The 13,738-nt window shown below is 44.7% G+C and overlaps 1 protein-coding gene across 8 annotated transcripts in view; it reads right to left on the bottom strand.

Moving 5' to 3' along the window:
* Positions 1 to 13,738, bottom strand: part of strip1 (striatin interacting protein 1) — a 220,487-nt gene that overhangs the window by 125,344 nt on the left and 81,405 nt on the right. For all 8 annotated transcript variants that reach the window (XR_007264746.1, XR_007264745.1, XR_007264743.1 and 5 more), the window contains exon 11: positions 7,476 to 7,541. Coding sequence is in view for 2 of the 8 variants with exons in the window: in XM_048611980.1 (XP_048467937.1) it covers positions 7,476 to 7,541 (66 nt within the window). In the remaining 6 variants the exon portion in view is untranslated. The remainder of the gene's footprint in view (positions 1 to 7,475; positions 7,542 to 13,738) is intronic.

Below are 13,738 nucleotides of genomic sequence, written 5' to 3'. Positions count from 1 at the left end.
GGGTACGGAGGAAGAGACAGGGGATGGAATGAGGAATGGGGGACAGAGAGAGGGAGGTGGGGTGGAGAGAGAGGGTGGGGTCAGAGAGACAGAAGACAGCGGGCGGAGAGAGGGAGGCGCGGACAAAGAAAGGTGAGCGGAGAAATGGAAGGAGGGTGGATGGAGAGAGAGAAGGCAATGGAGAGAGAGAGAGACAGACAGACAGAGAGAGAGAGAATGGGGCAGGATGCAGTGGGAGAGAGAGGAGGAAGGGAGCGGGACAGGTGAGAGAGGGGCTGGATGGAGCAGGGATGAGAGGGAGAGGGAGGGGTTGCGGAATGGAGACAGAGGGAGAGAGAGGGAGAGAGGACGAGGGAGAGAGATGGGGGGACGGCTGTGTGGGGGTGTGTGTAAGAAGGGGTGCGTGGGGTGTGCATGGGGGGTGAGATGAGGGGATGTGACAGGGGAGATGGGTTGAGTGTGAGGGGGATGGAGGCGGGTGAGGGGGACGGAGGCAGAGACTGAAAATAGGGTGGGGGAGACAGAGAGGGGGGAGGGGGACAGTGAGAGGGATGTGTGTGTACGGCGGTTAGAGAGAGGGATGGGTGTGGTGCGGAGAGAAGATGGGGAGAATTGGGCGCAGGGAGAGGGATGGGGATGCCAGGGTTGGCAGAAGGGGAACGGAGAGAGAGAGAGCGAGAGCGAGAGCGCGAGCGCGAGAGAGCGAGAGAGCGAGCGAGGGGATTGGGAGGGTGGAAGATGCAGGCAGCAGGAGAGAGGGGAGAAATGAAGCGGGGAGCAGGATGGAGCGGGGAGAGGGTGGTGGAAGCAGACAGAGAGAGATGGGGACAGAGACAGACAGGGATGGGGGGAAGAAAGAGCAAGACAGCGAGGCGGGGAGAGGGAGAGCCAAGGGGGAGAGCCAAGGGGGAGAGATGCGATAGAGAGAGAGAGAGAGAGGGAGGGAGAGAAAGAGACAGATGGGGGTGCAGGGGGGCAAACAGGCAGAGAGAGGATGTGACGGAGGTGGGTGATGGAACAAGCGAGATGGAGAGACAGAAACAGACGGAGAAGGAGAGAGAGTGAGAGAGAGATGGAGATGAGCCAGGATGGGGAGAAGACAGGGAGAAGAGGGGAAAGCGGGGGAAGGGAGAGGAGAGAAAGCTTGTGATGGAGGTCCTGAAAGCTTGTGTTTTCAAATAAACCTGTTCAACTATAACTTGGTGTCGTGTGATTTCTGACTTAGTTTGAGGAGGAGACAGCAAGGCAGTTGGAGGATAGTGAATGCACATTAGCAAGACCCCACAACCAACAGGGTACACGTAGGATAGAAATGGAGAGCACCAGGGAAACAAAGAATGGACAAATGAGAACAGTCGGGAGGAGAGGTGGCAACAGAAATGTCGAAAGAGAGCATCTGAGAGTGAGACTGATAGCGGCCAACTGAAGGAGAGCACAGTGAAAGGCGAGAGTGCTAGCAAAAGCTGGTGAACAAGTGGCAGTGAGCGAATGAAGGCAGAGTGTGAGCTCAAGAGGCATAGAGAGAGAGACTGGACGATGAGAGTGGACGAGCGAGAAAGAGAAAGCAGCAAAGCTAGCGATCATCTTGGAGTGAGACAGCAGGCACAAGAGTGAGTGAGTCAGGGCTGGGCAAGCAAGAGAAAGTGGGTTACACAGCATGGGAATGCAAGGGGATTTTTGTACAAGAGTAATTGATGTCATGCTTCAATTGTTCAGAGCCTTGTTGAGACCGTACATGGAATACTGTGCAAAGTTTTGGTCTCCTAATCAAAGGAAGAATATACTGGCCAGAGGCAACGCAATGGAGATTCATCAGACTAAACCCTGGGATCACAGTATAGTCTTATAGGAGAGATTAAGGAAGCTTGACTAGTGCGTTCTAGAGTTTTAAAGAATTTCCTTGAAACATACAAAATTCTTACGTGGCCTGACAAAGTGGCTATAGATTGTGTGTTTCCCTGGGTTCTAGAACCTGAGTGCATGGTCTCAGAATGATGGATTGGCCATTGAAAGATGAGTTTTTCCACTCCAAATATGGTGAATCTGAGAAAGCTGTGAAAGCTGAATCATCCAGAAGGTTCAACATAGAAATCAATAGCCTCCTGGATTCTGTGGCATAAAGTTGCACCGAGGTAAATTATCAACTATGACCAAAGACAGCATCTGCTGCCACAAACTGCAGAACAACTACGTGCGCGTACTCACTCGGAAACACGCATGCGCATGATTCCACCCCCTCAATGTCACTGTGTCATGTGCATGTTCTGTACTATGCATGCGCATAGAACAGGTACGACATTGAAATGGGAATCAGACTGGGAGGAGCTGGAGAGAAAAAACAAGATTGGAGGGAGAGAGAACATACAAGGGTGGGTGCTTGCAACAAGGAGGGCCCAGGAACAGGAAGGGGGCAGCTGAGAGATTGTCTTTCCTCAGACTTCCTCCTCTTGTGCTCCCCCTTCCCAGCTCTCTTACGCCTCCCAACACCACCCCACCCCCACGCCTTGGTTCTCTCCCAGGGTCTTGATATTTCTCTCTCTCCCTACCACCAAACAGGCCTTGATCTCTTTCCTCCCCAAAACCATACACATGCTCATGTGCAATTTAAAGCAGTTGGTGTCAGCAAATGTAGCAATGACCTAATTCAATCGTGGCACAGAGTCAACGGCCTATTCCTGTTTCCATGATATCTTCTGAAGTGCATCTCCTCATACTTCTCCACTTAAACTCCAACTGCCATACGTCTGTCCATTTCATTCTCTGCTGTACACTAAACACAACCATATCTACGATGTTGTCAAATTCTGCATCATCTCCAGTCTTTGTAATGTTTCTCCTTACGCCTGCATCATAAAATCAAGGAAGTGTTAAGGTCCAGTAGGCTGCCCTTCAACTCGTGTTTGGTCCTGCTCTCCAAATGAGCATGATGACTTAGTGCTGTTCTTCTACCTTTAGCCCATAATCCAGTTTATTGTTTCTATCAAACTAATCATCTGATGCCTTCAAATGCCTTGAATAAATCTGCTTCTACCACTTTTCCAGACAGTGGATTCCAGACCATAACTTGCTGCGGAATAAATTCCCTTTCAGCGCATCTGGGTATTTTGAAAACTACTTAAAATGTGACTTCTCGTTGTCAGTCCTCCTACCAAGAGAGAACAGTTCCTACTAACAAATCTAACCAGACCCCTTCATATTTTTGAAGACTTCTATCACATCACCTCTTAGTCTTCTCTCCATGCTAATGTGACAATGCTGTGGTTTTAAGAGGTTATTTAGTCTGGGTTTCTTTTAAGAGAGAGATTGCATAAGAGGTGCTGAGCTTGCTAGTGAAGACCACTTGATTGAACAGCTTGGGAGGCCTTGGATTTTTTTTTAAAAACAGCCTGAATGGGTGTGGCCAGCTCTCTCAGATCAGGTTTTTTGAGTTTTGCATTTTCAGTAGCTTTAGAAGCTATTGGGGTCTCAACAGAGTTGGAAGCTTCAGTAAATGTCTCCTGGCTGCTACTCTCTCTGAATTTTCTCGATGGCTTTTCCTCCTGGATTGGAGAAGTGCATGTGAGAATCTGTTTCTTTTCCTTTTTGCCAACAGGTGTGTTAATGGGATGTTACTATGTTGGAACAGTTAATTAGTAATAGTTATCGTATCTATTGCTCTGTTAAGTTTTCCAATGGAGTTAAATTATTTGAATTCCTTTTTCTTTGGTTGTATTTTAACTACAATGTTCAAATAAATTGGTGTTGCTTAATGTCGAGCAGCTTTACCAGTTGCATTGACTCTGGAACAAGGCACTTTATATTTGCCTTGAAAATGAGAAAAAGTTTGGGTCTAGTCTGCCTTCTTAAATTATCTTGAGGAGTGCCTGGTCTGGTCCATAACAGTAAGGAGTCTTAAATTTTCCAAAACAATTGACATAATTGAAATTGATATCCCTGGAATCACGTTATTACATATTCAACAAAATCTAATAAACTTGTGTTACAACTATGAGGGGAGGAATGAGCTGAGAATTAAGCACCACTACATCATCAGTTGCATCATTGTTGATTCAGTTATGGAATAAGAACATAAGAACTAGAAGCAGGAGGCGGCCATCTGGCCCCTCGAGCCTGCCCACCATTTAATAAGATCATGGCTGATCTTTTTGAGACTCAGCTCCACTTACCCGCCTGCTCACCATAACCCTTAATTCCTTTACTGTTCAAAAACATTCAGCGAGGTAGCTTCAACCACTTCACTGGGCAGGGAATTCCACAGATTCACAACCCTTTAGGTGAAGAAGTTCCTCCTGACCTCAGTCCTACAACTGCTTCCCTTTATTTTGAGGCAATGCCCTCTAGTCCTAGTTTCACCTGTTAGCGGAAACAACCTCCCTGCCTCCACCTTATCTATTCCCTTCATAATCTTATATGTTTCTATAAGATCTCCCCTCATTCTTCTGAATTCTAATGAGTATAATCCCAGTCTACTCAGTCTCTCCTCATAATCCAACCCTCTCAACTCTGGAATCAACTGAGTGAATCTCCTCTGCACTCCCTCCAGTGCTAGTATATCTCTTCTCAAGTAAGGAGACCAAAACTGCACACAGTACTCCAGGTGTGGCCTCACCAGGACCCTCTACAGCTGCAACATAGCCTCCCTGTTTTTAAACTCCATCCCTCTAGCAATGGCAGACAAAATTCTATTTGCATTTTTTAATTACCTGCTGCACCTGCAATCCTACTTTTAGCGATTCATGCACAAGGACACCCAAGTCCCTCTGCACAGCAGTGTCCTGCAATTTTTTACCATTTAAAACAGTCCATTTTGCTGTTATTCCTACCAAAATGGATGACCTCACACTTATCAACATTGTACTCCATCTGCCAGACCTTTGCCCACTCAGACAAATGCCAGGCAATTAGTAACAAAGGTGCTTCTATTTCTCTCAAAGCTAGGGTTTTCCCTCCCCAATAATTAAGGCAATAAACCATATCTTCCTATTTCCTTGGAAGCTTTGTTTCAGTTTTTTCCAAAATTTGTTGATTTCCAGTAAAAAAAACAGCAGACCACAGCATACTTAAAATGAATGGCTTCATTTCTAAATCACATGGGAAAACCCATTTCAATCCAGAGAATACCCAAATAGTTAAAAATAAAACTTGTAATTTTATTTAGATTGTCCTTAAATATAAATATGTATTCTCAACATTTGTCAAGCATGATTTCTCATTTTGTGTTGACTTTGACCTTACTATGAATTTCTGATGTATTGCTAAGATTCCCTTAAAAACAGATTCTAGCATTTCCCTGATAAAGTATATCTGTGAAGATGGGCAATGTCTCTGCCATCTTCTTGTTCCCCACAATAATTTCTCCCGTCTCAGCCTCTAAGGAATAGAACATAGAACATTACAGCGCAGTACAGGCCCTTCGGCCCTCGATATTGCGCCGACCTGTGAAACCAATCTGAAGCCCATCTAACCTACACTATTCCATTATCATCCATATGTTTATCCAATGACCATTTAAATGCCCTTAAAGTTGGCGAGTCTACTACTTTTGCAGGCAGAATAGACATTCTCATTAAAGGTAGTTGACCAAAAACACGTTTGTTGAGAGATAATCAAAGACATACAGAGTACTCCAGGATTTTTGTTTTTGTTTCAGAATACCAATTAAATAACATGTTGCCTTTGGGTTAAATATTAGACAGCGGGCAAGCTGCATTAGACATTATTCATTCAGAAATAGAAACAGAAAATTCTGGGGAAATAAACTCAATAGATTAGGCAGCATCTGTGTAGAAAGGGAAACAGGAGTTAACATTCCAGGTCTGTGACCTTCTATCCCTCTCTGCAACATTTGTTCTGATGAAGCAAACTACCACAAATAAGTGTTACTGGTATGCCTTCTTTTCTCCCCCCTCAACACCATGATGGCCAGGACTCTTGGTTTATCTGCCACGTATCCTGAATTTCTGCTCTCACCCTTTCTCTTCCCTCTCAGAGCCACAGTCTGGTTCCTCTTGTACCCTACCAGCTTTTGGAATCAACTTAAAAATTTCCATCATTTCTACCATTTCCAACATAATGCTACCAAGGACATTTTTCCCTCCCCTTTCAGCATTCCGAAGGGAGTGTTTCAACTATGATACAGTGGTCCACTTCTCCATCAGCTCGAACACTCCATCCTCTTCACATGGCACCTTTCCATACAAACACAGGAGATGCAACTTCTATCCTTTTACCTCCTCACCATCTAATGCCTCAAACACTCATTCCACATAAAATAGAGATTTTAAGTGGAATCCTCTCAATCTAGTCTACTGAATTCAATGCTCACAAAACGGCCTCCTCTGCAACAGAGATGAAATGCACTGTGGAACTTCTCTGATCTGTGCTATGATCACAGTTATTACTAAGCAAATCTGATCTTAAACTGCAACCTGGCTGAAAGACTTTTTTTGTTTTACTGAGACACAAACATGTAATACTGCAAATTTGGTTTTACCAATAGATTGCTATTGCACAAAAGAAACAATGATAAAATGTAGCAAAGCAAACCAACTATTTACAAATAACCGAGTTTAAAAGATCCCAGTAAAAATTTAATCCCAATCCCAACAGCATCCCATTCTACTACTCAAACACCAGAGAAAAATCCCTTCTCCATCCCATTTATGGTTTGACACTCGCTATGGCTTCAGATTCTGGTTCAGAGAATCTGATAGCCTCTTCCTTAATTTGTCATGTCCCTGAACTTAGACTTTCTCTGCTTCACATAATTATTTTAGAGTGTTAACCAAACACTTTTGGTCTAGGACTTTTAAACTTAACTGAGGTGAGCTCTTTCTTAAGAGCACTAAAATGACCTTCCTTTCTCAGATGCAATAGTTTTACACAAAGCTTCAGCCAAGGCTTCTGAAAACAGCTCAAAATGAAAGTACAAAGTTATTTTTATTTCTTAGCTATGGATCTTTTCCCAAATCAAAATAACAATTCCAGAACCTTCTGACAGTCTAGTGCTCTACACTGTTTACTTTGTTCACTCAGAAATACTCCCAATGTAAAAAGCCCCATTACATTCCAGAAGGTGTCTCTGTAATAGTGTTTTAGAAAAAAAAACCCATGGTTGCAGAAATGCTGCAAGTTAATAATTAAACCTCTTTAGCGTGGAGGAAACCCATATGCCATTACAACAAAATTCAAAGATTTAAAATAAATGATATTATAATATATATAAATCACACCTTACATTACATTACATTGGTCCTCAGTAATGAACTGTGGCCTGTCATCTTGGTTCTTGGTTTACTGCACCGTTCCAGTATGGACAGTGAAGAATGGAAAGTTATTGTCAATGTAGTTCATATAGAATATTCAATTAGATTGTGCCCAATCACTGTAGTGTAATCACAACAATTTACTTGCATTAGCTGGCAGGTGAAAATCAAAGCAATAACTAGCCATGGGCCAACAAATTGGATACTCACTTGCCTAAAGTATAACCGATGAACTTACTCCTGCTGGATTCCAAAAACGTTTCAATGTCTTTTTCTCTGTGGGGGAAAAAAATTATAATCATGAGGGCAAGAAAACACCAAAAATTTAAAAGTGATTTAGATTTCCACTTGAAACATTAGTTAGCAAAAATAAAAACTGTCATTGTTTCCTTTTTAGTAAGGATCCACAGTTTTATCATTATCATTTGGTCAATGTAATTTAAACTGCATGCATGCTGCTGCACAGCAACACAATTCAATTCAGTTCACATGATATCAAGAAACAGCAACGAAATACTACAAAAACTATGGGCTCTAACAATGTTTCAGGGATACTGACAAAGACTTGTACTCAAAAACTACCAGTGCTCTGAGACAAGTTGTTCCAATACAATTACTAAACTGGCATCAACCTATAATGTGAAAAACTGCTTTGGTATGTACAATCCACAAAAAGCAGGGAAAATCCAACATGGCCAAACATCGCCCAATTGGTATACTTTCGATCAATAGCAAAGTGGTGGAGGTATTACAGTCAATGCTATCAAATGGAAGTTATTCAACAATAACCTGTCCATTGACGTTACGATGAGTTCCAGCACAGCCATTAACTGTTGAACACATTACACCCTTTATCTAAACGTTGACAAGAAGGGCTGAACAGGGGAGTGGATCGGCAGTTCTGTGGTCGAAAACGAGACTCCCGAATGGTATGTTGCATCCCAGGTGCACGGGTCAGGGATGTCTCCGGTCGACTGCAGGACAATCTGAAGGGGGAGGGTGAACAGCCAACTGTCGTGGTGCATATAGGCACCAATGATATAGGTAATAAACGGGATGAGGTCCTACGAGCAGAATTTAGGGAGTTAGGAGCCAAGTTAAAATGTAGGACCTCAGAGGTGGTAATCTCAGGATTGAAACCAGTGCCACGTGCTAGTCAGAGTAGAAATGAAAGAATAGGCAGGATAAATGAGTGGCTTGAGAGATGGTGCAGGAGGGAGGGGTTCAGATTTTTGGGACATTGGGACCAGTTCTGGGGGAGGTGGGACTATTATAAATTGGACGGTCTACACCTGGGCAGGACTGGAACCAATGTCCTAGGGGGTGCTTTTGCTAACGCTGTTGGGGAGGGTTTAAACTAACGTGGCAGGGGGATGGGAACCAAATGAGGAGGTTAGTGGACAGTACAGAGGTAGTAACTGAAGCCTGTAAGGAACTAGATAATGAAGTCAGTGTGACTAAGAGGAAGAGTAGGCAGAGAGCAGATGATGAACGCAAAGGGACAGGTGGTCTGTGGTGCATCTGTTTTAGTGCGAGAAGTGTAGTAGGTAAGGCAGATGAACTTAGGGCTTGGATTAGTACCTGGGAGTATGATGTTATTGCTATTACTATTACTGAGACTTGGTTGAGGGAAGGGCAAGATTGGAAACTAAATATCCCAGGATATAGATGCTTCAGGCGGGATAGAGAGGGAGGGTAAAAGGGGTGGAGGAGTTGCATTACTGGTCAAAGAGGATATCACAGCTGTGCTGAAGGAGGGCACTATGGAGGACTCGAGCAGTGAGGCAATATGGGCAGAGCTCAGAAATAGGAAGGGTGCGGTAACAATGTTGTACTACAGGCCTCCCAACAGCGAGCGTGAGATAGAGGCACAAATATGTAGACAGATTGTGGAAAGATGTAGGAGCAACAGGGTGGTGGTGATGGAAGATTTTAATTTTCCCAACATTGACTGGGATTCACTTAGTGTTAAGGGTTTAGATGGAGCAGAATTTGTAAGGAGCATCCAGGAGGGTTTTCTAAAGCAGTATGTAAATAGTCCAACTCGGGAAGGGGCCATACTGGACTGGTGTTGGGGAATGAGCCCGGCCAAGTGGTTGAAGTTTCAGTAGGGGATTACTTTGGGAATAGTGATCACAATTCCGTAAGTTTTAGAATACTGATGGGCAAAGACGAGAGTGGTCCTAAAGGAAGAGTGCTGAATTGGGGGAAGGCCAACTATAGCAAAATTCGACAGGAGTTGGGGAACGTGGATTGGGAGCAGCTGTTTGAGGGTAAATCCACATTTGATATGTGGGAGGGCTTTTAAAGAGAGGTTGATTAGAGTGGAGGACAGACATGTCCCTGTGAAAATGAGGGATAGAAAAGGCAAGATTAGGGAACCATGGATGACAGGTGAAATTGTGAGACTAGCAAAGAGGAAAAAGGAAGCATACATAAGGTCTAGGCAACTGAAAACAGACGAAGCTTTGGAAGAATATTGGGAAAGTAGGACCAATCTGAAACGAGGAATTAAGAGGGCTAAAAGAGGTCATGAAATATCTTTAGCAAACAGGGTTAAGGAAAATCCCAAAGACTTTTATTCATACATAAGGAGCAAGAGGGTAACTAGAGAAAGGGTTGGCCCGCTCAAGGACAAAGGAGGGAAGTTATGCGAGGAGTCAGAGAAAATGAGTGAGATTCTTAATGAATACTTTGCGTCAGTATGCACTGAGGAGAGGAACATGACGGATGTTGAGGTTAGGGATAGATGTATGCTTACTCTGGGTCAAGTCAGCATAAGGAGGGGTGGAAGTGTTAGATATTCTAAAAGGCATTAGGGTGGACAAGTCCCCAGGTCTGGATGGGATCTATCCCAGCTTACTGAGGGAAGTGAGACAGGAAACAGCTGGGGCCTTAACAGATATCTTTGCAGCATCCTTGAGCACAGGTGAGGTACCGGAGGACTGGAGAATTGCTAATGTTGTCCCCTTGTTTAAGAAAGGCAGCAAGGATAATCCAGGTAATTATAGACCGGTGAGCCTGACGTCAGTGGTGGGGAAGCTGCTGGAGAAGATACTGAGGGATAGGATCTATTTACATTTGGAAGAAAATGGGCTTATTAGTGATAGGCAACATGGTTTTGCGCAGGGAAGGTCATGTCCTACCAACTTGATAGAATTCTTTGAGGAAGTGACAAAGTTGATGGATGAGGGAAGGGCTGTAGATGTCATATACATGGACTTCAGTAAGGCGTTTGATAAGGTTCCCCATGGTAGGCTGATGGAGAAAGTGAAGTCGCATGGGGTCCAGGGTGTACTAGCTAGATGGATAGAGAACTGGCTGGGCAACAGGAGACAGAGAGTTGTCGTGGAAGGGAGTTTCTCAAAATGGAGAACTGTGACCAGCGGTGTTCCACAGGGATCCGTGTTGGGACGGATTTGTGATATACATAAATGATCTGGAGGAAGGTATAGATGGTCTGATTAGGAAGTTTGCAGATGACACTAAGATTGGTGGAGTAGCAGATAATGAAGGGGACTGTCGGAGAATGCAGCAGAATATAGATAGATTGGAGAGTTGGGCGGAGAAATGGCAGATGGAGTTCAATCCAGGCAAATGCGAGGTGATGCATTTTGGAAGATCGAATTCAAAAGCAAACTACACGGTAAATGGAAAAGCCCTGGGGAAAACTGATGCACAGAGAGATCTGGATGTTCAGGTCCATTGCACCCTGAAGGTGGCAACGCAGGTGGATAGAGTGGTCAAGAAGGCATACAGCATGCTTTCATTCATTGGACGGAGTATTGAGTACATGAGTTGGCAGGTCATGTTACAGTTGTATAGGACTTTGGTTCGACCACATTTGGAATACTGCGTACAGTTCTGGTCACCACATTACCAAAAGGATGTGGATGCTTTGGACAGGGTGCAGAGGAGGTTCACCAGGATGTTGCCTGGTATGGAGGGTGCTAGCTATGAAGATAGGTTGAGTAGGTTAGGATTATTTACATTATAAAGACGGAGGTTGAGGGGGGACCTGATTGAGGTCTACAAAATCATGACAGGTATAGACAGGGTGGATAGCAAGAAGCTTTTTCCCCCCAGAGTGGGGGACTCAGTTCCTCGGGGTCACGATTTCAAGGTGAGAGGGGACAAGTTTAAGGGAGATATCCATGGAAAGTTCTTTACGCACACGGTGGTGGGTGCCTGGAACGCATTGCCAGCAGAGGTGGTAGAGGCAGGCACGATAGCGTCATTTAAGATGTACCTAGACAAATACATGAATGGGCAAGGAGCAGAGGGATACAGATCCTTGGAAAATAGGCGACAGGTTTAGATAGAGGACCTGGATCGGCACAGGCTTGGAGGGCCGAAGGGCCTGTTCCTGTGCTGTAATTTTCTTTTCTTTGTTCTTTGCTCCAGAGGTGAGATGAGAGTGGCTGCCCTTGACATCAAGACTGTATTTTAATGATGTAGCATCAAGAAGCCCTCGCAATACTGCAGTCAATGGGAATCAGTGAAAAAGCCCTCCACTAGCTGTAGTCATTCCTAACACATAGGAAGTTGGCTGTGGTTGTTGGAGGTCAATCGTCTCAGCCATAGGAGATAACTGTAGGAATTCTCCAGGGTGGTATTCTAGGCCGAACCGTTCTCAGCTGTTTAATCAATGGCCTCCATTTCATCATAAGATCAAGAGGGGTTGTTTGCTGATGATTGCACATGTTCAGCATCATTCGTGATACTGAAGCAGTGCATGTCCAAATGCAGCAAGATCTGCGCAACATTCAGGACTGGGATGATTAGTAGCAAGTCACATTTGACAACTTTAACAACAAAGAATCCAACCATTATCCCTTGGATTCAATGGCATTACTACAGCTGAATCCTCCATCCTGGACGTTAGTAGTGAACAGAAATTGAATTGGATGAACCATATAGGTATGCTGGCTGCAAAAGCAGGTCAGAGGCTACAAATTCTGAATCAGGCATCCTTTCTCCTGATTCCCTTAGAGCCTGTCCACCATCTACAAAGCACAAGTCAAGAATGCTTAGAATACACACCACTTTCCTCCACTACCACTCAGGACAAAGCAGCCTTCTTAACTGGCACCATCTAACACCCTCAATATGTATTCCCTCCACCACCAATACACATTGGCAGCACTGAGTTCCACCTACAAGAAACACGCAACAACTCATCAAGGCTCATTTGACAGTATTTCAGAAACCCATGACTTTTATTGTGGAGAAGGGCAAGGACAGCAGACACATGGAGCATCACCACCCGTAAGCTGCTCTCCATGCCACACGCCGTTGCAAATTGGAACTACACTAGCCATTCTTTCAATATCACTAGATCAGAATCCTGGAACTCTCCTCCCTAACAGCACTGCGGATATCCTTGGACCAAAATAGAATCTCTGCAGTGCAGATAGAGGACATTTGGCTCATCAAATCTGCAACGATCCTCCAAACAGCATTATCCCCTGACTCTGCATTTACCATAGGTAAACTACCTAGCCTGTAGATCCCTAGATACTACGGGGCAACTTAGCATGGCCACCTCCAAATCTTTGGACTTTGGGAGGAAACCAGAGTACCTGGCACAAATCCATACAGACAAAGGGAGAACATGTAAACTCCACAGAGTCACCCAAGGATGGAATTGAACTTGGGTCCCTGGCACAGTAAGGTAACAATCCATAACCAGTGAGCCACCATACCGCTGATGGATATGGAATGCAACAGTTCAGGAAAGCTGCATAACAATACCTTCTCAAGGGCAATGAAGGATGGGGAATAAATGCTCATCTCGCCAGCAACATCCACATCCCATGAATAATCTTTATTTTGAAAAGGTGCCATGCAGATTGCTCATAAATTGCACCCCTTACAGTATCACCTCTTTTAGGACACCTAAAGAGAAACATTGAAATACTGCAAACTGAACTAAAAGGTCACTTGTAAAGAAAGCAGAAAAATGAACAGAAGAGAAATTGCTGGATCCTAGATAACAAGGTGTAGAGGTGGATGAACAAAGCAGGCCAAGCAGCATCAGAGGAGCAGGAAGGCTGACGTTTCGGGCCTAGACCCTTCTTCAGAAATAGGGGAGGGGAAGGGGGTTCTGCAATAAATAGGGGGAGAGGGGGAGGCAGACAGAAGATGGATAGAGGAGAAGATAGGTGGAGAGGAGACAGACAGGTCAAAGAGGCGGGGATGGAGCCAGTAAAGGTGAGTGTAGGTGGGGAGTTAGGGAGGAGATAGGTCAGTCCAGGGAGGACGGACAGGTCAAGGGGGCGGGACGAGGTTAGTAGGTAGGAGATGGGGGTGGAGCTTGAGGTGGAGGAAGGACAGGTTAGGCAAGCGGGGACAAGCTGGGCTGGTTTTGGGATGCGGTAAGGGGAGGGGCGATTTTGAAGCTTGTGAAGTCCACATTGATACCAATGGGCTGCAGGGTTCCCAAGCGGAATATGAGGTGCTGTTCCTGCAAT

The sequence above is a fragment of the Rhincodon typus genome, chromosome 25 (genome assembly GCF_021869965.1).
Source record: "Rhincodon typus isolate 14 chromosome 25, sRhiTyp1.1, whole genome shotgun sequence".
Classification (NCBI taxonomy): domain Eukaryota; kingdom Metazoa; phylum Chordata; class Chondrichthyes; order Orectolobiformes; family Rhincodontidae; genus Rhincodon; species Rhincodon typus.
Note: the sequence above shows the minus strand (reverse complement) of the source record. Positions and strands in the feature narration are given on the sequence as shown.